At 49.6% G+C, this 21,565-nt stretch overlaps 1 protein-coding gene across 1 annotated transcript; it reads left to right on the top strand.

Moving 5' to 3' along the window:
• Nucleotides 1-363: 363 nt before the first annotated feature.
• LOC118670237 (pancreatic lipase-related protein 2-like) lies at nucleotides 364-21,355 on the top strand. Its single transcript, XM_036337328.1, is given in 13 exon segments — nucleotides 364-427; nucleotides 3,846-4,000; nucleotides 5,659-5,784; nucleotides 7,603-7,737; nucleotides 8,456-8,567; nucleotides 9,457-9,576; nucleotides 11,104-11,223; nucleotides 14,436-14,554; nucleotides 15,013-15,142; nucleotides 17,790-17,851; nucleotides 17,853-17,902; nucleotides 19,017-19,184; nucleotides 21,292-21,355. Coding segments are annotated over 13 exon segments (1,410 nt in total). The 5' UTR covers nucleotides 364-378.
• The last annotated feature ends 210 nt before the right edge of the window (nucleotides 21,356-21,565 follow it).

Below are 21,565 nucleotides of genomic sequence, written 5' to 3'. Positions count from 1 at the left end.
CTTATCCATCTTCCTGTCCTTTCCTCTAAAGAGTCCAAAGGACAAAGCCTGGTTATAAAAGGCCACAGCCATCCTGAGGCTGAGTGGAGCACAGGTGTCACACAGTAAGTCATGGCTCTGCCCGGGCAGGGCGCTTGGCAGGGTTGGGCAGCCAGAGGGACATGGCCCAGAGGGAGCAGCCACTGCGCTGGGAGGATCCTGCATCCGGGTTCCACAGAGGTGCTGCCCTCTCCCTGTGTGGGGAGGCCTCAGCCTCAGGGTCCCCACCTGGAGGGACAGCCCGATGGGACCCAGGCACCGGGCTTCCCTGGGCTCCAGGCCCCCTGCCCTGTCTGGGTTGGGCGATGGTCCCCACTGTCTCTGTTTTCATCCATGTAGATGCTGCCCTCCTGGATCTTCGGCCTCCTCCTGCTGGCCACCGTCAGAGGTGAGGGTGCTGTCCCACCCCTGTGGGGAGGAAGGGACCGTGCCTGGGCTGGCCTCTGGGAGGGGCAGCTAGAGGCCTCATCATCATTATCATCATAATGAACAGCGTTATCATTATTTCAACAAAAACAACAATTGCCACCATTGGGGGAGTGTTGATGCTGAAGCAAACACAGGGCAACATCTTGGACACAGATGACCCTGGGGACCCACCCGCCCTTTTCCTCCAGCAACTGCCTGTGATGGGGTGATCCAAGTGGTAGGCTGTTGGGCAGCGGAGTTGGGGGACGGTGCTCTCGACAGGCCCCCAAGTCCCTCAGTCCCTTGCGAGAACAAGTGTGTCTGCAGCCTAAGCTACATGGATGTGTCCTGTGGAGAACTGTCCCTCCCTCCCCATCACTCCTCTCGCTGTTGCCTCCTCTGCCTCTCCAGCTCCAATCTGAGCCTTTCCTCTGGCCTCCCTTCTGCTGGGCTTCCTTCTGCACCACGAGTCCTCCTTTCCTCCTCACCTCCCCCAGCCCACTCTTGGTCTCCCTTCCATCTTGGCCATGCAGCAGGACCTGACTCTGGAGAGCAGAGCCCACCTGGGTCTGGCTGCTCCTCTGGCCTTTCTGGCCCCTCTTGGTCTCCTTTGCTCCTCTGCTGCCTTCTCCTGCCTAAATGTGGGCGTCCCACAGAGGTCACTCCCAGCGCTCTCCTCGCCCTTTTCCTGTGGCTTCCCCTTTGCCCAGCCTCTGCTCTCCACAAGCCCCCCCATGCCGGGAGCCGGTCCATGCTTGCTGTTTCAAGGGACCTGGCATATATGGCATACTGTTCTTAATATGTTTGCTCACCTTCTTGGCACTATGTGTTTTAACCAAGGTCTCTGAGAAAGGTTGTTTCCCCAGGTAGGGATTTTCCCCTGAAGTTAGGGAGGGAATAAAACCTCTTAACTAAGTGCCAGGTGGGTAATTAATCACTTTAACTACGAACAATCATGCTTAAGCTACATAATCTTTACTCCCTGGAATGGAGATAAGAAACGCCCTAACCTTTGAAATAGAGATTGATAGGATTGGAATCAACTGGTATAAATACAGATGTAAGAAGACAGAACACACAGAACTAGAGACAGAAGAACTTCGCTGGAGAGAACATGGCAAAAGATCCTGGACTGAACCTGACTACAGAAATGGGCAAGAGAACCTGACTAGAACCTGGTGACTGAACCTGGCTGGAGAACCTGGACTGAACCTGGCTGGAGAACCTAGCAAGAGAACATGGACACAGAACCTGGCTGGAGATCTGAAGCAGAACCTCTCTGGAGATCCAGACCAGAACTTGGCTGGAGATCCTGGCTGGAGATCCTGGCTAGGCTGCTGATCAACTGAACGCTGCCTCCATGTCATTCCTTCTTTGCCGAATCCGTCCACACCTTTGGGGACCCCTGGACCTGCTGGGGTTGGACCCCGGCACCCCCATCCCCTCCCGCCCCCTCCAATTTCCAGGCAGCTCCACCAGGGCGTCCCACCACACCTCACACTCACTTGTCCAGGCTCAGGCACCACTCCCTACCCCGTCTCTCCACCCTTCCCTTCATTTCCACTGTCACCCAAGACTAGAATACTTGTTTCCTCTCAGACCCACCACCCCTGTACTGCCCCACTCCAACCCCCACCTCTCCCAGGCTCTCCTGCCTCTGAGCCACCCAAACTGGGTTCCTAAAAACACCTTCATGGAGCACAAATCCCACCACCCTCACCAGCACCTCCCACTCACTATCCACCTAACAGTCCCGGTGCCTGACCCTGGCCTTCAAGCTCCTGCATTTACCACCTGAAGCAAGACTTGCTTTAGTCTCAGCAGCTCTTCATCTGGGACTGGTCCCTCTTCCTGGAAGGAAGTCAGGGTCATCATGATTCCTTCCCTGTTAGATTTCCTCTCATTCAAGGCAGGGTTTATGACTGATATGTCTTTCTATCTCCTCAGTGCCTAGCTTTATTCCCAATTAAACTCCCCCAGTTCAAATCCTGGCCCACCATTGGCTGTGACCTTGGGCAGCTTACTTTGTCTCTCTGTGCCTTGGTTTTCCCATCTGTAAAATGGAAGTAATTCCTTATCATGGGCTATTTTGAGGCTTAAAGGGAATAATGCTGGTGAAGCGCTAGTGTGGTATCTGGCACAGAGTAAACAGTCTACTCTTGCTTCAGGTGGTAAAAACTGATAACTATTGTCAGTTTTTGAGTGAATGGGCAACCTCTGGCACCATCAGCTTCGGAGTTGAGGAAGCCTAAGGGAGAAGACCCATTGAAATCCTCTGGATTTGATCATGTGCCCTCAGTGGGCACTCTCTGTAAAAATGCTTGTGCTGTAGATTAGAGCAGTGGTCGGCAAACCACGGCTCACAAGCCACATGCAGCTCTTTGCCCCTTGAGTGTGGCTATTCCACAAAGTACCACGTGTGGGCGCGCATGTACAGTTCGATTGAAACTTCGTGGCCCATTGGCAGAAGTTGGTTTTTGGCCTGGGTGAATCTATTTTGAAGAAGTGGCATTAGAAGAAGCGGGGGTACATTTGCTGAGGTCAACCCCTCAGATTGAGGACGTTTTTAGCAAAGGTCAGCTTAGGAGTACCCTAATTAAGTTAATAACAATGTACCTACCTATATAGTTTAAGTTTAAAAAATTTGGCTCTCAAAAGAAATTTCAATCATTGTACTGTTGATATTTGGCTCTGTTGACTAATGAGTTTGCTGACCACTGGACTAGAGGAAGGACCCTCAGATTTGGACGTGGTTATTTGGATCATCGGTTGCATGTATTGAGCCCCTACTGTATACAGAATGATGAAAAAATCAGTCATCCCTGGCCTTAAGAAATGTGCCTTTACTGAGAACAACAGGAAAAACCTGAAATGACAGAGAATAATTGGGGACAATGTGCATCAAAGGGTGACATGAAGACAAGGGGATTGGACTGCACCCAGGATCGGCTGCTGTGCTGGGTGTGGCGCCAGCATCAGGTTCCACCCAGCAGCATCTCTGCGCTACAGAATCACAGGCGATATCATACCTGATGCCATGTGATGGCATGTAAAGGGCCATCTGGGGCTCTCCCGGAAGAGGTAGTTTTAAGGCAGAAGATTGCCAGAAAGCTCAGCCAATCCCCCTCTGGCCTGATGATCAGGGTGAAATCAGCATGAAACAAGCAGATCCCGGTGCCCCTCTCCCTCCCTGTGAATCACAATCGCCCAGGGAGGCACTGGGAGTGTGCACAGGCGATTCTTGTCTCCGTGGAATTTGGGGAGCACTGACAGCAGGTGGAGCCCAGCATTGGCCTCGCCAGCCTGGGCTGCACCCTGAAACGCCTCCTGTGTAGCTGAGGCAAGGTCGCTCCTTTTCTGAACTCACAGTGTCCCGTGTGCTGCTCTCTCTGCCCCAGGAAAGGAGGTCTGCTATGAACCTTTCGGCTGCTTCCCCGATGACAAGCCATGGGGAGGGATTGTACAGCGGCCCCTGAAGCTATTCCCCTGGCCCCCCAAGGACGTCAACACCCGGTTTCTTCTCTACACAAATGATAATCCCAACAGTTACCAAGTAAGAGGGGCCTGGCGGGACTGCAGAGCAGGTGGAGTAGGGCACCCACACTGGCGTCTGCACGCAGGTGTCTAAGGAAAAGGCAGAACCGTGGGGAGGTCGGGGCGATGCTCCCTCACCACTGGCAGCCACCTTAGCTCTCAGGATCGGGAACCCCTGATGAGGTCTATGGGTGCCGGGCCCAGAAACGCCCACATTCCACACACTGTGCACAGGCCTTCCTGGCACTGACCCCCGATCCTGGGAGGAAGCGGGTAGGAGCAGCATTTATGGGGAATCCAGGCCTGGTGTGTCCATCTTCTTCCTGCACTGGGGGTGGGAGGAGAGAAGCCGCTCAGGGAATGAGGGTGGGGGTGTAAGTCCTTCCTGATGAGCCAGAAGACAGGTGTGGGAGAGAGACTTGTTGTTGTTAATCCTCACCAGAGGATATTTTTTCCATTGCTTTTTAGAGAGTGGAAGGGAGTGATGGAAGGACAGAGGGGAGAGAGAAACATTGATGTGAGAGAGCCACATTGAATGGTTGCCTCCCATATGAGCCCCAACTGGGGCTTGGGATCAAACCTACAACCCAGGTGCAAGCCTTTGACCGGGAATCAAATCATGACCCTCCGTGCATGGGCCAATGCTCTAACCACGGAGCCACTCTGGCCAGAGTGGTAGGGGCATCTAACCACAAAAGCAAAAAGGACCCTGGGAGTGACCTCCAGTCCCCAGAAGGCCTGCGGGTGGAGGCAGGACAGGCTCTTCCAGGTGCTTAGAATTGACCAGGAAGAATTTGCTCAGAGCTCAGCTGCTCACAGCTCCACCCCTGACATTTTGGAAAGCAGGTGACTGGCCATCCATCCCTGAGGCCGGCTGCAGTGGGATTTTTGCTGACAAACTCCCCCTTAGAGCCCCCAGCTGGGAGTCCGCTTGGACTGGTGGTTGGGCTGTTTTCATTTCCGATCATTCCTCAGGCGTGGTGCCCAGGGGGCTGGTGAAGGGGCCCCTGGCATGTAGGCCTCAGTTCTTAAGTGATACAAGCTTGAGGTGCCCTTCCTGGCTCCACTGAGCCACATCTCGTCTCGTTTTGGTGCTTCTGGCCTGGGGTCCTTCGCTCTTTCTGTTCCAAGAACATCTTCCACCATCTGGGGAAGCCGAGGGATCCCTTCTCAGGATGATGTATTTAAATGCATGAAATAAAACACATTGGATTACAAAGGAAACCAATTATATTGAAAAACAGTTATCAGAACATTTGAAACAATAAATATATGTCACAGTCATATATATGCTACTTTATTATTATCTCACTAAATAACAAGATCATGGGTTGTTCTAACTATGGCCACTACAAATAGTAATGAGAATAACTAATTTTTAAGACATCTGCGACCACTGTCCTGTGACAGGAAAATACCCGTGACTCCCATTGGTGACAGAGTGCTGTTACAACGACGGTGGCTTGTTGGCAATTTCATAATTAACAGAAATCCTAGGAAGTCCATGAACGTGGACCTTGTGAATCCTGTCCTCAAAGCCCAGGGCAGGAACTCCTGTTCTAGCCCCACCCACTTCCTGGGAGCTGATCCCGTGACCCAGTCTCCCTGGAACTGGCTCTCACAGGCCATTGGCTTGGAAAGGCCAACGTCCCAATTCACCTTTTCCACTTTAACCAGCGGATCTCCTCCACGGACCTGGCGACCGTGAACGCTTCAAACTTCCAACTGGACCGCAAGACGCGCTTCATCATCCATGGCTTCATAGACAAGGGGGAGGAGAGATGGCTGACGGACATGTGCCAGGTAGGGCCCTGCCCCCGGCCACTCCCCGCTGAGACCAGCACCCGGCACCCAGCTTCAAACACTTTCCAGGTCACTGCCCCCGAGACTGGGAACGCAGACCGTCCAGGGAACAGATGCTTCTTCCTCAAAACTCCGAGGAAACCCCGGTTCCTCTGGAGCGTCCACTGTCAAATTCTCCTGACCCCCTGACCTCTTGCCCGTCCTCTCCTCTGGAGACCAAAGAGACCCAGAGCCCAATCAAAATGCCCCAGAAGCGGAGGCGTCAGCAAATTCCCTGGCATTGGTCTCGGGTGGTTTATGTAAAGCCCCCGTGTGACATTAGAAAGCCACGTAAACGTGGCCCCTGAAACCCTGCTGTCCCCCAGAGCTCTCTGTGAGGGCGGAAAGGCTCCATGGCGTCATGTCCCAACCAGGAGCCACTGCTCCCCTGCGCTCACCCAGCACCCGAAATGGGGAGTGTGACCAAAACTTGACTCTTAAATTCTGTGGATTTTGATCATTGCAAATAGCCACCTGGGTCCAGTGGCCACAGTATTGGGTGGCGCAGTTCTGAAGGTCTCAGGAATGTTAGGGATGAATTATTATTCATAACATCCATTTACTGAGCACTTCCTCTGAGCCCGACACTGTGATTATTATTTCACACTCTTTGTCTCATTTGACCGCCCCCCGTCCCCCACAAGCAATGTTGTGAGAAAGGTAGAGTTATTGTTCCCATTTTATAGATGAGGAAATTAAGGCAGGAGAAGTTCAACACTTGCCCAGAGTAGAATCCAGAGGTGGGAATGCAAAGCCAGGTCTCCTGTCTATAAAGTACCACAACCTTGTGTCTGTAGCTTTAGTCTTTAGAGGTGCCCAGGGGCATGGCTTTCTGCTAAGTCTGCACTGGGGAGACCTCAGGCAGCTTCTTCCCAAGGGTGGGCTGCTCCTCTGGAGGTTTGGGTGTTCATACGTGTCCCCAAGTCCCAGAAGGACGCCATGTGAACGTGGAGCTGGGAAAGTCAGGGGGACGTTTCCATCCCCAGGCCCTGGCCTCCAGGCCACTCCTCCCTGCCTCAGTCCCCGGGGTAGTCCAGGCCATCCTCCAGTGAACACAGGCTCTGCAGTGGCTCTCTCTGACAGTTATTTGGTCCCATCACGGGACCAGTCTGAGCTTGGGCAGCACACGGCGGCCACAGCACATAATATAAAAGATGCACATGTGAAGAGAGTTGTAGCTACCTCCATCTACATGTCATCTTGTCTGTTAATACCTTCTAGCTCCCCCTACACATTGTTGGGAACATAAGAGCAGCCCTCCTGTGGCTTCAGCACCTAGTACAGTGGCAGCGAACTTAGTACAAGTGGCAGCCAACTTCCTGTAAAGGACTGGGTAGTAAATAGTTTAGCATTTGCAGGTCATATGGTTTCCACTCAACCCTGTTGTTGCTCCAAAGCAGAGGGAGAGAGAATGTAAACAAAGGGGTGTGCCTGTTCCCAATAAAACTTGATTAATATGAGCAGGTGGATCTGGCCCTCCCATCACAGTTGGCTAAGCCCTGATGTAGTAAGCGATCCTTTTTCTGCCTGGCTGTGTCAATAACCATCTGGGAGACCTTTGGCCAGTCACTTACTCCATTCCAGGCCTCAGTGTTCACATCTGTTAAGTGGGGATCAGGTACTGAGTTCCTGGTGAAGTGGTGAGGATTAGGACAAGTGGGAGGAATATGAAAACTCTGACACACATGAGATGCTTGGAGGCTGTGAATTCCTGTCTCTGGAGTGTGCGGCCTGTGCCTGTTAATACTTTGAATTCTCCCTCTTGTTTTTTCTCCCCAGAGAATGTTTAAGGTGGAGAAGGTGAACTGCATCTGCGTGGACTGGAGGCGTGGGGCCAGGACAGATTACAACCAAGCCGTCCACAACATTCGAGTCGTGGGAGCCGAGATAGCGTTCTTAATACAAGGGCTGTCGGTAAATCCTCCTGAGCCCCATCCTGTGGGGAGGGGCCTGAGGGGGCGGGCAGACCCGGTGCGCCCAGAGGCAGCCTGGGGACCGGTGCACAGGGGCTGGGCCTGGAAGCCTGGACACACAGAGGGGCGTTTCCTAAAATGAAACTGCAGCCTTCCCCTCCTGGAGTGTCCTGAAGATCCCTAGTGGCGCCTGGGGCAAAGGAACCACTTTGGGCCTCGGTTTCCCCTTTTGAAATAAGCCGTCCTTGGAGGCTGTTCTGGGAATTGTCAGCCCAGAAGATGAGTCTTCTTTCTCAGAAAGGGGAACGCCCCTTACCGCCTTCTGGAAGGTCTATTCTGAGCACCCTAGAGCTGGGCCCGCTACCCAGGCTCTCCAGGCAGGCCCAGGCCCTGTGGGAGGGGAGGGAGGCCGCGGTGAGTGTGGATGGAGCAGGCAGCACCTGGCCAGGCTCCCCAGGCCGCCTGCAGTGGACACAGAGGCCACTACTCCACACTGTCACCGCCTTCTCCCCCCCTCCCTCCCCACACACACACTCCCCTCGCCCAGCCTGCACACCGGACTGGGGTCTCTGGAGACTGCGTTGGCTCAAGGGTCGGGTGACACTGGCCTAGGAGGTTCCGGAGCCAGATCTTTGCTCTGGAGACCTGTCCCCATCCCCTTCCCCAAGCCAGGGCATCGCCACGGGGCCTGGGGGCCCTGACACCCCATCCTTCCACAGACCAAGATGGGCTACAGCTTGGAGAACGTGCACATCATCGGCCACAGCCTGGGCGCGCACGCAGCTGGCGAGGCGGGCAGGAGGCTGGGGGGCTCCGTGGGCAGGATCACAGGTAAGGGGCTGGGGTGGGGTGACAGGGACGGGCCTGTAGGGCAATGGAAGCCCAGAGACAGGCACTTCTCATTGCCAATTGCGCCGCCACTGGTCATCCGGGCACACTGATTTTAAGTCCTGCCAGACATAGATTTTAAAAATAATTGCCATACATTTTCATGTGAATTACAAAAAATAAGGATTGTAAATAAAAACACGTTTATTAAAAAAGAAAAATATAACTAGCACATTCAACTCATGACTTCAGGATTATTATTGCTAGAGTACGGCAGATTTTTGAACAGTGAAATGGTTTTTTAATATGAATTCAACAGTTCCATAAATATTAATTGTCGTGGCAGTGCCAGCTACAGGCAGAAAGTGAAAGTAGCTGAGACCTGTCACAGGAAGCACGTGGTAGATAATAGAATGAATGAATGAATCACTAGGCAAATGAAGGCACACAAGACATAGACGCAGACACCGCTGAGTCCCGTGTGTGTCACTGTGCCCACAGTGTGATGCTGTCTCCTGTGCCCAGGGCTGTGTGCTGGGCACTGGGGGAAGGAGGGGCGACTCATAGATTATGTTTTCGGAGACTTTTTCAGATGCAAAGTTCTTTCTCTTATACCTTTGCGTGGGGCTTTCACAATAGCCCCATAAGGAAGGGTGCTGTTATTCCCACTTTCCAGATGAGGAAACTGAGGCTGAAGGAAGACATGAATTTGACCTAGAGCAGAACCTGGGCTAGAATATAGGTCACTGAGTCTGTGGGCCATGCTCCTCCCACCTTCTGCTTCTCTTTGAAGATGAGCTGGGCCAGCCGCTGCTTCAGGCAGAAAGCCACATGGATTTTGTGGGTCCAGGGGTTGGAACCTGGTTTGTCACTGTCCACCTCCCCCTTTCAGGACTGGATCCTGCACAGCCATGCTTCCAGGGCACGCCCGAGGAGGTGAGGCTGGACCCGTCGGATGCCATGTTTGTGGATGTGATTCACACAGATACCTCCCCCATAGTCCCTAACCTAGGTGAGTTCCTCACTCCACCTCTTGGTGACCAGGGCTGTAACTGGTAAGAGTAGGTCCAGGGGTGGTATTCAACATGGTTAACTACAGTAATAGCTTGGATGCCAACCAGTCAAAGTGGGTGTCAGCTACAAATAAACAGCCAGCCCAGCACCAGTGGTATCAGCCTGTGGCCCCAGGCAGGTCAGACACACACTGGTGTAGCCTGTGGAAGGCTGTTGCTCAGCCCTCAAACCCTGTGACCTTCCCTATCTCCACTATCCATTCCTGCACTGGTGGCGGAGGGGTGGTTTGTAGGGGTGGGGTTGAGGGTCCTCAGTGCTGCTGCAGAGGCGGGAGAGGCTTCTGCCACCACTGCTGTGCTCACCAGGCAGAAGCCAGGCTCCCTGCTCCTTAGTGCTACCTCCCTTGGAGGCGGAGAGGCTCCCTCCAGCTTGGCAGCTGTGAGCCTGGTTTCTGGCTGAGTGGTGCTCTCCCTGTGGGAGCACACTGACCACCAGAGGGCAGCTCCTGCATTGAGCGTCTGCCCCCTATGGTCATTGTGCATTATATCAACTGATTGTTCTACTGTTCGGTTGATTTGCATGTTAGGGTTTTATTATATAGGATGCTTGACCTATACTTGCAAAATGCAATGTTATTGTTTGAATATTTTCCTCACTTCTTTTGTGGAAACTTTGGTTATAGTTTCTGTTGTTGGAAACAAAATATATTCCTTTATTTAATGCTTCTAAAATAAAATGGGTGAGTTGTTGTTAGTTTAAGGAAATGAAAATTTAAAATAAATAAAATTATGTAAAAAATTTATATTACATAAACTCAATGTTTTTTTTTCAATATTTTCTTATGTAACCCCTCATGAAACATGCCAACAAAGGGTATGTTTTTAATAATAGTGATGGTTACCATGGGCTGCATTGGACATTTTGTACATACTCACTCCTTAATCATGGTAACAACCCTAGAAAGTGGGCATTATTATTACTGTTTCATAGCTGAGGACACAGAGGCTTGAAAAACTTTAGTAATTGCCCGAGATCACGGAGTGTGTAAATAGGACAAGGATGTGATCACGGGTCTGTGTGCTTAAAAAGCCAAAGTGTCCAGCCATTATGCTGGGCTCTCAATACAACAATGAGGTCTCAATATAACCTTCTAATATAGAAATCAAAATTTCAGAATGAGTAAAGGAATGGGAATTGCACCAGTCCTGATAGGTGTCTATGATGCATAATGGTATCAGGGGATATCAGTATTGTTCACAGCTTCCCCAGGACAGACAGACAGACAGACAGACATGCAAATACACATAGAGGCATGCTCACTGCCTCTGCTCACTCCCCCTTCCTTGTCTTGCTATGGCCTAATCTTAGTGAGGGATCTACAAAACCCAGTGGGGTGGCTGTGCTGAGTGGACAGTTTGCCGAGAAGACTCTCATTCTTGTGCGAAGGAGTCAGACGCTCTCTGGGGCCATGACCTTGCCTTGGGACCACTTCCTTCCCTGCTCACCACCGCTTCCAATGTTTCAGGTTTTGGAATGAGCCAGAAGGTGGGCCATCTGGATTTCTATCCAAACGGAGGAAAGCAAATGCCCGGATGTAAGAAAAATATCCTTTCATCCATCTTTGATATAAATGGATTCTGGGAAGGTACGTGCATTAGCAAAGCAAGATGGCAGTGCCCTCCCTGGGGAGAAGGCAGGATGCATGGCTGTGCCCTGGTAGCACTGAATTTGCCTCCACGTCCGGTTCATTCTGTCCCAGGCATTGTCACAGTGCCATGAGGGAATTACTCTGCTTATCCCCAGTTTACAGCTGAAGAAACTGGGTCTGAACAGTTATCAAACTTGCCCAAGGCCACCTTATATTAAAGTTCAATTTCTGGCTGCAAAGTCCCAACCTCATACCCAATCGAACCTGGGACCCTTGAGTCCGCAGCCTGTGTCGTCCCCCTCATCAGGATGCTGAGGCCTGAGCTGGACGGGCACATTGGCAAATACCAGTTCTAGCTGTGCCCACCCCCACCCCAGCTGCTTGCACTGCTTGCTCCTTGAAGAGCAGGCACAAAGGCTAGCAGGGCTTTGATGTTCTTACCCTTTGCTGTGGGCAGGTGCTAGGACAGGAAAGGGACTGAGCTGGTAAAAGGACCGAGTGGGGACATGCTCTGTGGGTTTGGGGAGTGCGTGCATGGAGTAGGAGGCCTGGAGGTCTAGGGGGAATGAGGCTTGTACATGTCAGTGTCAGAAATTCCAAACCTGTAGAGAATTTTTATGAGTTTATTGGAGCCAAACTGATGACAATTGCTGGGCAGCAAAATCTCAACGGACTGAGAACATGCTCCAGAGAATGGCAGTTTTGCGGCTTATTTTATACATTAGAATAAAAAGAAGAGACATAGGGGTTCCATGAAATCCACAGGTGGTAGATTAGGGAGGGGGAGGAAAGTAAAACGGGAAATCTCTGGAATTGGATAAACAGAAAAATAGAGAGACACATTCTTTTACATTGGTGGGAACAGGATAGCTAATGATCAACATTGACAGCACATAGAGGGGGTATTTGGGGAACAAGGTCATAGTGAGGTGCTCTTATAAGAGGGTGCCCTGAGGGATCTGGAAAAGATTACTCTGATATTTAAAAGGTGCGTTTCCTTAGATGCAAAAAGAAAACAGTTTCACTTAAGGTAAAGATTCTTTGTCACCCTGGCCGGATGGCTCAGTTGGTTGGAGCTTTGTCCTAGATACCAAAAAGGTTTTGGGTTTGATTTCTGGTCAGGGCCCATATGGGAGGCAACTGACTGATGTTTATCTCTCTCCCTTCCTCTCTCTCTAAAATCAATAAGCATATACTCAGGTAAGGATTTAAAAAAGAAAATGATTAACCTTTGTCAAAGAAGCTGTAGGCCTGGGACAGTGCTACCCTCCATGACCAGCTTTTAATTAGGAATTTTTATGTTCAGCCCACCCCACGTGGTTACTTTCAGCCTCTGAGTTTGTAAGGCCACCATGCAGGCCTCCCCTGAGGTTCTCAGGTTTAGTATGTGGCCCCTTTTTCGTCCGCATGAGGTCTGCGTTTACATGAGAGACAGGCTCAGTCCCCCTACGATTAGGTGACTTACAGCACCACCTCCATCACCTGTCCTTGTCTGGACTCTGCTCTTCTCCTGTTGCCTCTCCCTGGAGACCAGGCTTCATCTCCCCCCTGCACATGGAGGCTTTGAGTCTGCCATCATTTCATTTTAGTGTTTATTTGTCTCCGCTGGCAGTTTCCCGGGCATCCCAGACACCCCAGTACCCTCCTCAGGGCCTGGCCCAGAGCAGGCGCTCAGTACAGCCCACTCCACTGAGCAGAGAGGCCTTCTGTGGCATTGAATATTCTATGTTCTTAATGTGAATGAGTAGAGTGGATAAAGCAGTAGCCCACATCCACCCTCAGCCACTGGAGCCTTTGAGCGCTCTGCCCAGCACCAGGTAACTCCAGGGAAGACCCAGCTGAAGGAACACTGAGTCACAAAGAGGCTGCCCCTTCCAGAAGCCACCAGCAGGGCCCACATAATAGCAAGGAGCCCAGCTTTAATGAAAGAGGCAATTCAGAGTGAACAAGCCCACAGGATGTGGGTCTATTGTGTGGGCTCCCAGTCACCCTGGGGCTGGGCTGGAGGAACAATTAAATCCACTTGCCCCTCTATTATGGATCCCAGGGCAGCAATTCTGGGTGAAAGAAACAATTAAGGTGGAAACAGGTTGTGTTGTCTGGTGATGAGTGTTGGTGCAGGAGTCCCTGGGCCCTGGGGCAGGCAGAGCTAATCCACCAGCACAAAGAGGACCCCAGACCTCCCAGAAGTGGTCCCCAGGTATGTCTGGGGTCACTGTGCATCACGCCATGGGAGGTTTTGTACCAAGGAGCTGGAGAAATGAAAACAACAAAAAACAAAAAGAAAACCCCACATTTTTCAAATGAGAGGACTTGGGTTTAAAGAAAAAGATGGTGGATAAAATGCAGTGACACAGTGGCCTAAGGCCCAGGGGACCATGGTCTCCACTGCTTTGACCTCAGGGTTTCAAAGGAGGAGGAATTTCTCAGCCTGGGGCCCTGGGCACAGAAATGCTGCATTCCTGGGACAGGCCTGCAGGTATAGTGGTTCTCAAACTGGGCCCTCGGGCCCAGCCCTGCCCACAGAAGCAAGTGGTGGGCCTTCAATGGACCGGTTTTAAAGAGGGAATGCACTGCTGTCATGTAAGCATGGAACATTGTCATGTCAAAGTCACGATGCAGGTTTCTCATGAAAAATCAGAAGACCAAGCAATCTGGGCCTTAACATTCAACAACTGGCTGACAGTGTAAGATTCCTTTGAAAGCTATTGCCTCTCTCTCTCCCTCTCTCTCTTCCACCCAACCTCTTTCTCTCTCTCTGTGTCTCTCATTTCTGTATAGATTTTTATCATTATCTCCTAAGCCCCCAGCCCTCATCCTTCACTTCTGTCAGATGCTTGGCCCCTGGAGGATTGGACACACATCCTTGTTAGAACTCGTCCCTCCCCAGCACATGCCCAGCCCTGAGTAGGCCCTGCTCAGCACACAGGCATGTGGGAGGCAGAGGTAAGCGACCAGAGCCAAACCCGATGACTAAAGAAGCCCCCCAGATACCACTTCTATGTGCTGTAAATATTGTTCATTAACTATTTCCTACTTGCCCCAATGTGTGTGAAAGTCAATGATAGGAACTTGGAATTGTGACTGAGGCATTCGGGAATGCTGACACCCCTCTATGAAATGAGGAAGTGCCTCCTTATTCAGATTAGAACATTCAAGCGTCAATAGTGAGAGTCTCCTGTGAGCTCCCATGGCTTTTGCTTCCTCAGGAACCCGAGACTTTGCAGCCTGCAATCACCTGAGAAGCTACAAGTACTACTCCAGCAGCATCCTCAACCCCGACGGCTTCCTGGGCTACCCGTGTGCCTCCTACGAGGAGTTTCAGAAGGTGGGTCTCCCCAGGGGCCTGGGGAGGGTGGGGTGGCTCTGTGGTTGTTGGTTCTGTCCCTGTGGCTTGGCACAGAGCAGAGATGTAACTCCATGACGAGTAAGAGGAGGTGCTGGTAACGCTGAGTCTCGCAGAGCCTTCTTCCTCCGGGGAGCGGGGTGGGCAGGCGGCAGATGGCCCAGACCTGACCCTGGAGGGCCTTCCCTAGATCCCCAGCTTTTCATTCTGAAAAATTCTCAAAGGATGCCTGGACGGCATAGGTGAGATGGATGCATTAATGAATGGATGGAGGGTAGATGGACAGATAAATAGAAAGATGGTTAGATGGATGAGTAGATGATTGGAGGGAGGGAAGGAAGGATGGAAGGATGGATGGCTGATAAGATGAATTGATCAATTGAGTGAGTGAATGAGTGAAAGGTCTACCACTCACAGACAAATTTTTGTTTTTCCACTAGAATGGCTGTTTTCCTTGTCCAGTCACAGGATGCCCCAAAATGGGGCACTATGCTGACCAATTTCAGGGGAACACCAGCGCCGTGGGACAAACGTTTTTCCTGAACACAGGAGCGAGTGGTAACTTTGCTCGTAAGTTTCCATTGTACCCATTTAAAAGCTGCAAATGATTTTAAAAGGTGTATCAACCTTGTTAGTTAGGACCCTTGGTAGCAATGGATAGAAACTCAGCACCAGCCAGCTTAAATGATAATGGAAGGACGGTAGAATGGCATTTGTCTTGCCTCTCACGTTCACCCCTTTAACCAAAAATCCTGACCAGTGGAGTAGGTCGACCGTGAATGGCCCAGGCTGGTCACATGTCCACCCAACCCTGTGGCAGGAAGGACGGATCCATTAATAGAAGAAGGCAAGATGGGGCAAAGGCACCCCGTGATTACCCACCATGCTAGTCCCCCTGTTTACACACACGTGAGCATGCTGTGCTTTTTTGTGTTATTTTGCCCAGCTTCTCACTTAAAAAGGAGATAGTAAAAGCATCAAGATTTGTTTGTTATAATTAATATTACATTTTTTCCTTTTCTTCATTGGTGGAGATTTCCTGGAAGTTTTAGGACAGCTTCCCTTTAATTTATCCTAGACACTCTGATTTTACTTATGTCTCTCACCTTTGCTTTCCCTCCATCCCCCACTGCAACAGTAACTTGCTCCAGGCTCACTTTTATCTAGTGTCTAGGAGATCCGTCTGCCATCAGAACTACTATTCCCAGAATTCCTGGTGCTCCCTGCGCTCTCTGTCCCAAGGCCCCCCACTCTGCCAAGTCCTCCAAGCCGCCAGCCCTCCCTCTCTGCTCTCCCTCTGGCGGCTTGGGGAAGTCCTCCAAGCCACTCCACTCTCCGCTGCCTCTCCAGCTCTGCTCTCTGTCTGGTGGTTTACAGAGGCTAAACAGAAGAGCATTTATTTTCAAAGGGAGTTTTACATTGAAAAACATTTATGCAGCACTTTGTAGAACACTGTTTACACACAGTATTTCATGTTACATTCGCATGACACTTAGCATAAACGATAACAGTTGGGAGTATCTATAAAGTCTTACAAGCATATTCCTTTAAGTCAGAATGCACCTTAGGAAAACACTTGCATGTGTGCGGGAGAAGGTATTCAAGGATGTTCACCGCAGCACTGATTTTAATACCAAAAGAACGCGGGGAGAAAGCTAGATATCCACCACTTGTTAACCACATCCTCTATGTAACCATTCAAGGAAGGATCTAGAAAACCTCTAAGGCATATTAAGTAAAAAGGCAAATAGCAAACCATCACGGAATATATCCTGTTCCAGTCAGGGTCTCTGCAGAAGACAGAGCTCATTCAAGTGGTTCAAATGAGGAGACCTCACTGGAGGGCCCGCTTTTGGAGGAGTGGACAGGGTTGAAAGAACAAACGAGGGATGCTGAGGCGCCCAGAATCTAGTGGTTGTGGGGCGCCAGGAATGGAGTGAAGGCAGCTACTGCCAGAACCTGGTACTAGAGCAAGGAGGCTGCAGGGGAGCAAGCACCTCCATCTCCTTCCTCCTGCTGCTGGCCTCCTTGCAGCCTCTGATGGGCTGAACCCAAGGGAAAGCCAGTTGCAAAGACCCCATGAGGTTGACCTTATGGAGCACAGGACAGGACAGGGAAGGGCGGTGAGTCAGTCTGGCATTTGGATGGATGGAGAGAATACAGAAGAGCAGTGCATACTCTTTACGGAAGGGGAAAAAGCCTATGTATTTTTATTGATATCAAAGAGGACGGGAAAGGGAGGATAAAACAATAACATCAATGATGAGAGAGAATCATTGATCAGTACACACCCTACTGGGCATCGAGCCTGAAACTCATGCTTGGGCCATGACCAGGAATCAAACCATGACTCCTCATTCATGGGTCAACACTGACCCATTGAGCCATACCATACAGGCAAAAGCCTAACTTTTTATACAGTCATATGTGTGTGTGTAAATGCTCATAGAGAGCTCTCGGTCAGGGTATCCCAACCTCAGCTCTACTGGAATCCGGGACTGGATCACTTGTGATTGGGGGGGTCTCCTGTGCATTACAGTATGTTTAGCAAATCCGTGGCCTCTACCAGCGAGATGCCAGTAGCCCTGCACCCACGCACCCCATTCCCTGGGTGGGACAATCAAGAACATCTCCAGACAATGCCATTGTCCCCGGGCAGCAAATCACCCTGCGGCGTTTGGTTAAGTCTACAGACCAAACTGGGAAGACCCTGAGATGGAGGGCAGGTGGACAGAGCGCTGAGAAAGGGTTTATTCTTTTTTTAAAAAATTATCTGTGTTATTTTCCCACTGAGTATATGTCCATGGCATGGGAAAATATCAAAAATAAAACCAAAGAAGGCAACAGTAAGTGATTTATCCAAATGTTGGAGCCCAGACGTCTCCCTCTCCCAGTGGTCTTTCTGGTACAGTCAGTGGTGGGCACCTGGGTACCCGGGTATAGTAACCAGCCGCCATCCATACATCGGAACACATACCTGGCTGAATTGGCAAGAGATTATGCTGAGCTGCAATATTTACTTCCCCCTGAGTCCCTCACCGCACCTAGCATCAGAATTCCAGGGACCCCCAACTGCATTGAAGGAAACCATTCGTTACACTCGTCCCTACCTCCCACTCATGGGGGATTCAGAGCTTGGAACAAGAATGTTCCCATGGGTCATTTTTTTTCCAACAAGATGAGTTCATTGAACTGACAGTATCTTTTCTTTGCACAGGTTGGAGATACAAGGTATCAGTCACACTCGCTGGAAAAAAGGAAATGAGTGGGTCCATCATGGATTGCTTTATATGGAAGTAATGGAAACTCAAAGCAATATGAAATTTTCAAGTAAGTTTGATAGTATAGCGAAATGACCATACTTTCCCTAATAGATTATTAATACAAGATTGGGTGTAAACTTCTACATACATCTAGCCAAACAGAACCTTTGAATCCTAGAATGTCAGAGCCGGAAGGAAGTCTCTTAGCATCTAATTCAATCACCCCATAGGAGAAGAGGGAGGCCCAGAGAGGAAGCACTCACGATATTAAAGGCTGACTCCTTCTGGATTGCCAATCACTGCTTCCTTCCTGCTGAAGTTATGGGGTTGTTGTTGTTTTTAAATTTTTTAAAAATTTTATTTCAGAGAAAGGAAGGGAGACAAAAAGAGAGAAACATCAATGATGAGAGAGAATCATTGATCAGCTGCCTCCTGCACACCCCCTACTGGGGATCAAACCCACAACCTGGGCATGTGCCCTGACCAGGAATTGAACTGTGACCTCCTGGTTCATGAGTCCACACTCTACCACTGAGCCACACCAGCCAGGCCCTGCTTAAGTTTTATGAATATCATGTTCTCCTTAGACAAAGCACATTTATATGGCAACTCCTTCGCATCCCACACACATACCCCAGCCTCCATTCCTGCTGTGTTGCACCTGAAGCCTGAAGCTAGCTTCCTGTTGCTATGGTAGCCTCAGCTCCTAGCTCTTGTGGATATATGAGGTGCTTGGTACAATGTGTTGGATAACTGTGCTGTAAAATTAGATTCTGTTTTGCACTAAGTTTGCATAATAATTTTCATGTTAAGTTAAAGTTCTTTGACTACTTGTTATGCTACATATGAGATGCCCACAGATGACCCCGGCAGAAGCAAATGCATCTATAAACAAAGATAACGAGTCCTTCAGTGAAATTAAAGAGTCAATATGCTGCCCAAGTAGTTGACTTCCCTCTAGGTATCAATCAAGACAGTGGAAATCTAGAGTCCACTATTATTCTAAAGGTGTGTTCTTCACAGATAAGATTTTTTTTTAGTGACCCTGGATGTGTATGGAGGCAGTGAAGGGAATTGCAGAAAGCCAACAGCAGCAGCCATTGTTTGGAGTAACAACAGGTTGCTCACACCCTAGAATTCATCTATCCAGCTGATAGAACACTTTATGTCTATGTTTGCAGAGGATCCCTCAAACCTGATGCAAAACATGTGCGTGACATTGATGTGGATATCAACGTTGGAAAAATCCAGAAGGTTAAATTCCTCTGGAGAAAACGTTGGCTAAATCTGTTATGGTACAAACTGGGGGCTTCGAAAATCACAGTGCAAAGTGGAGAATATGGGACTAAGTGAGTATCTTTCATTGCACCTAAGTCTTGTTTCTGTATTTCCTTATCAATCTATCTCTGCAAACATGCATGCATACATTCAATCACCCACCCATCTACCTACATATCCTTCTACCTACCTAGTCCTTCACCCCTTTCTCTCCATCCACTTAATCATTGACCTATGCACTTATCCATGCAGCCATTCATCTACCCAACTATTCCTCTCAACTCTGCATCTTTCCATCTATCCATCTAATTTACTTGGAAAAATCAATTATCGTTTTCCTTAAGACAAATTCAACTTGGCCAGAGCAAGATGTCAATTGTAAGGCATACGTTCAAGAAACAGGCCAATAGGAGACTCTGTTTTATCCCAAACAAGAAGGAAAGCACCTGGGCAGTAGCTGTAGGAAATCTCGGGTTTATTTCCATTGGGTGCATTTATTCATACAAATTGTTTTGTTTGGAGACTGAGGCCTGAGAGGAATACAGACTGTGTGAGGATCTAGCTCCCAGTGGCAAGCTCTTCTCTTGCTGAGAGGATAGAATCTTACTTGGTGAGAGTAGGGAGAGAACATAACAGTGTTTACAATATGGCAAGAAAAAAGGCGGCCTTAAAGGAGGATGATATAAAACAATGGATGTCAGGGTCTGAAGGAAACTCAGAGATCACCTCTCAACTGCTCTCATGTTAAGGTGAGAAGAGTGGGGTTCCCAGAGTCACATAACGTGTCTAAGGCCACCCAGGAAAGCCAGAGGGAAGAGTCTTTGCAAACTATTTTCAAAAACATATAGGAAGACCTTGCTCAGCTGCATGACTTAGCTGTCCTGACAGTACATGGTCATAGGCCTGATTCCTGGGCGTGGTGCTGGAAGGGTCAGAGGTCACTGGGTCTGTGCCAGTACTTTGTTTATTCAAGAGCAGAGCTTGAGCCTGAAGCATGACCAGGACTTGGACCCCAGTCCTCTGTCCTCCAATCCAGCCACATTCTGCAGCTGAGCCCTGAGGGAGGCTCGTCTTTAGCAAAGACGCCCACAGGAAAGGAGGCGGCCAGGTCTCCTGCATCTCATGGCTGGGCTGTTGCCCCAACTGGGCGGCCTTCACCCTCTTCAGGAGTGACATCCCTCCATGGTCTTTCCCCCCAACATCTCTATGGAGATATAATTTCATAGCCTGTGTTCACCCATTTCAAGTATATACTTCAGTGATTTTTAGTATATGTGCAGTGTTGTGGAATCATTTCTAAGGTCAATTTTAGAACATTTCATCCCCCTTCCCAAAAAACCCACACCTATCAGCCATCATCCCATAACCTCCCACCCCTTTTCTCCAGCCCTGGGCAACCTGCTTTCTATTTGGATAGATGTTCCTATTCTGGACATGTCATATAAAAGGACAATATTTATAGTCCTTTGTGACTGGCTTTTTTCACATAGCATAATATGTTCAAGGTTCATCCATGTTGTGACATGTATCAGTACTTTATTCCTTTTTACTGCCAAATAATATTCTCTTATATGGATATACCACCTTTTATTTATCCATTTAGCAGTTGATGGACATCAGGCATGTTACCACTTTGGGGCTATTATGAATAATGCTGCTGTGAACATTTATGTACAAGTTTTTGTGTGGACATATGTTTTCATTTCTCTTGGGTACATACCTAGGAGCGGAATTGCTAGGTTATGTGGTAACTACTATGTTTAACCTTTAGAAGAACTGCCAGTCTGTTTTCCAAAGTGGCTGCCACATTTTCCCTTCCCAGAAGCAATGTATGAAGAACCCCCCAGGTTCTGAACTCTAGGGAAAGTCCCCTCTTGGCAGGTGGGGGCACCCCAGTCCCCAAATTCAATGCCAGGCCCACCCAAAGTCACAGATTTTGAAAAAAAATCTGTGGTCTGACACAGCTGATTCACTTTTAGCTTGTTAAAGGCCATAGGAGGAGAGGGTGTTCTTTAAGTGATTTTGCTTAGTAAGAACCACCTGGACTCTGCATTGTGCAGACGAGCCTTCCAGGCAAAAAGGCCTGAATTCCAGAGTTTGGCTAAACACTGTTTACTCACCTGAGGTGACATTTTCACAAGCTGCCAAGCCTCACCCGGAACATGTTCTCCTCCGCAGGTATAATTTTTGCAGTCGCAAGACCGTGAAACAAAAAAGGTTACAGACCCTTCACCCTTGTTAAAAATGTGGTGCTCTGGCCCTCACCGGTTTGGCTCAATGGATAGAGTGTCGGCCTGCATCCTGAAGGGTCCCAGGTTCGATTCCGGTCAAGGGCATGTACCTTGGTTGTGGGCACATCCCCAGTAGCAGGAGGCAGCTGATCAATGTTTCTGACTCCCTATCCCTCTCCCTTCCACTCTGCAAAAAATCAATAAAGTATATTTTAAAAAAT

The sequence above is a fragment of the Myotis myotis genome, unplaced genomic scaffold, assembly GCF_014108235.1.
Source record: "Myotis myotis isolate mMyoMyo1 unplaced genomic scaffold, mMyoMyo1.p scaffold_m19_p_15, whole genome shotgun sequence".
In the NCBI taxonomy this organism is placed as follows: Eukaryota; Metazoa; Chordata; class Mammalia; order Chiroptera; family Vespertilionidae; genus Myotis; species Myotis myotis.
Note: the sequence above shows the minus strand (reverse complement) of the source record. Positions and strands in the feature narration are given on the sequence as shown.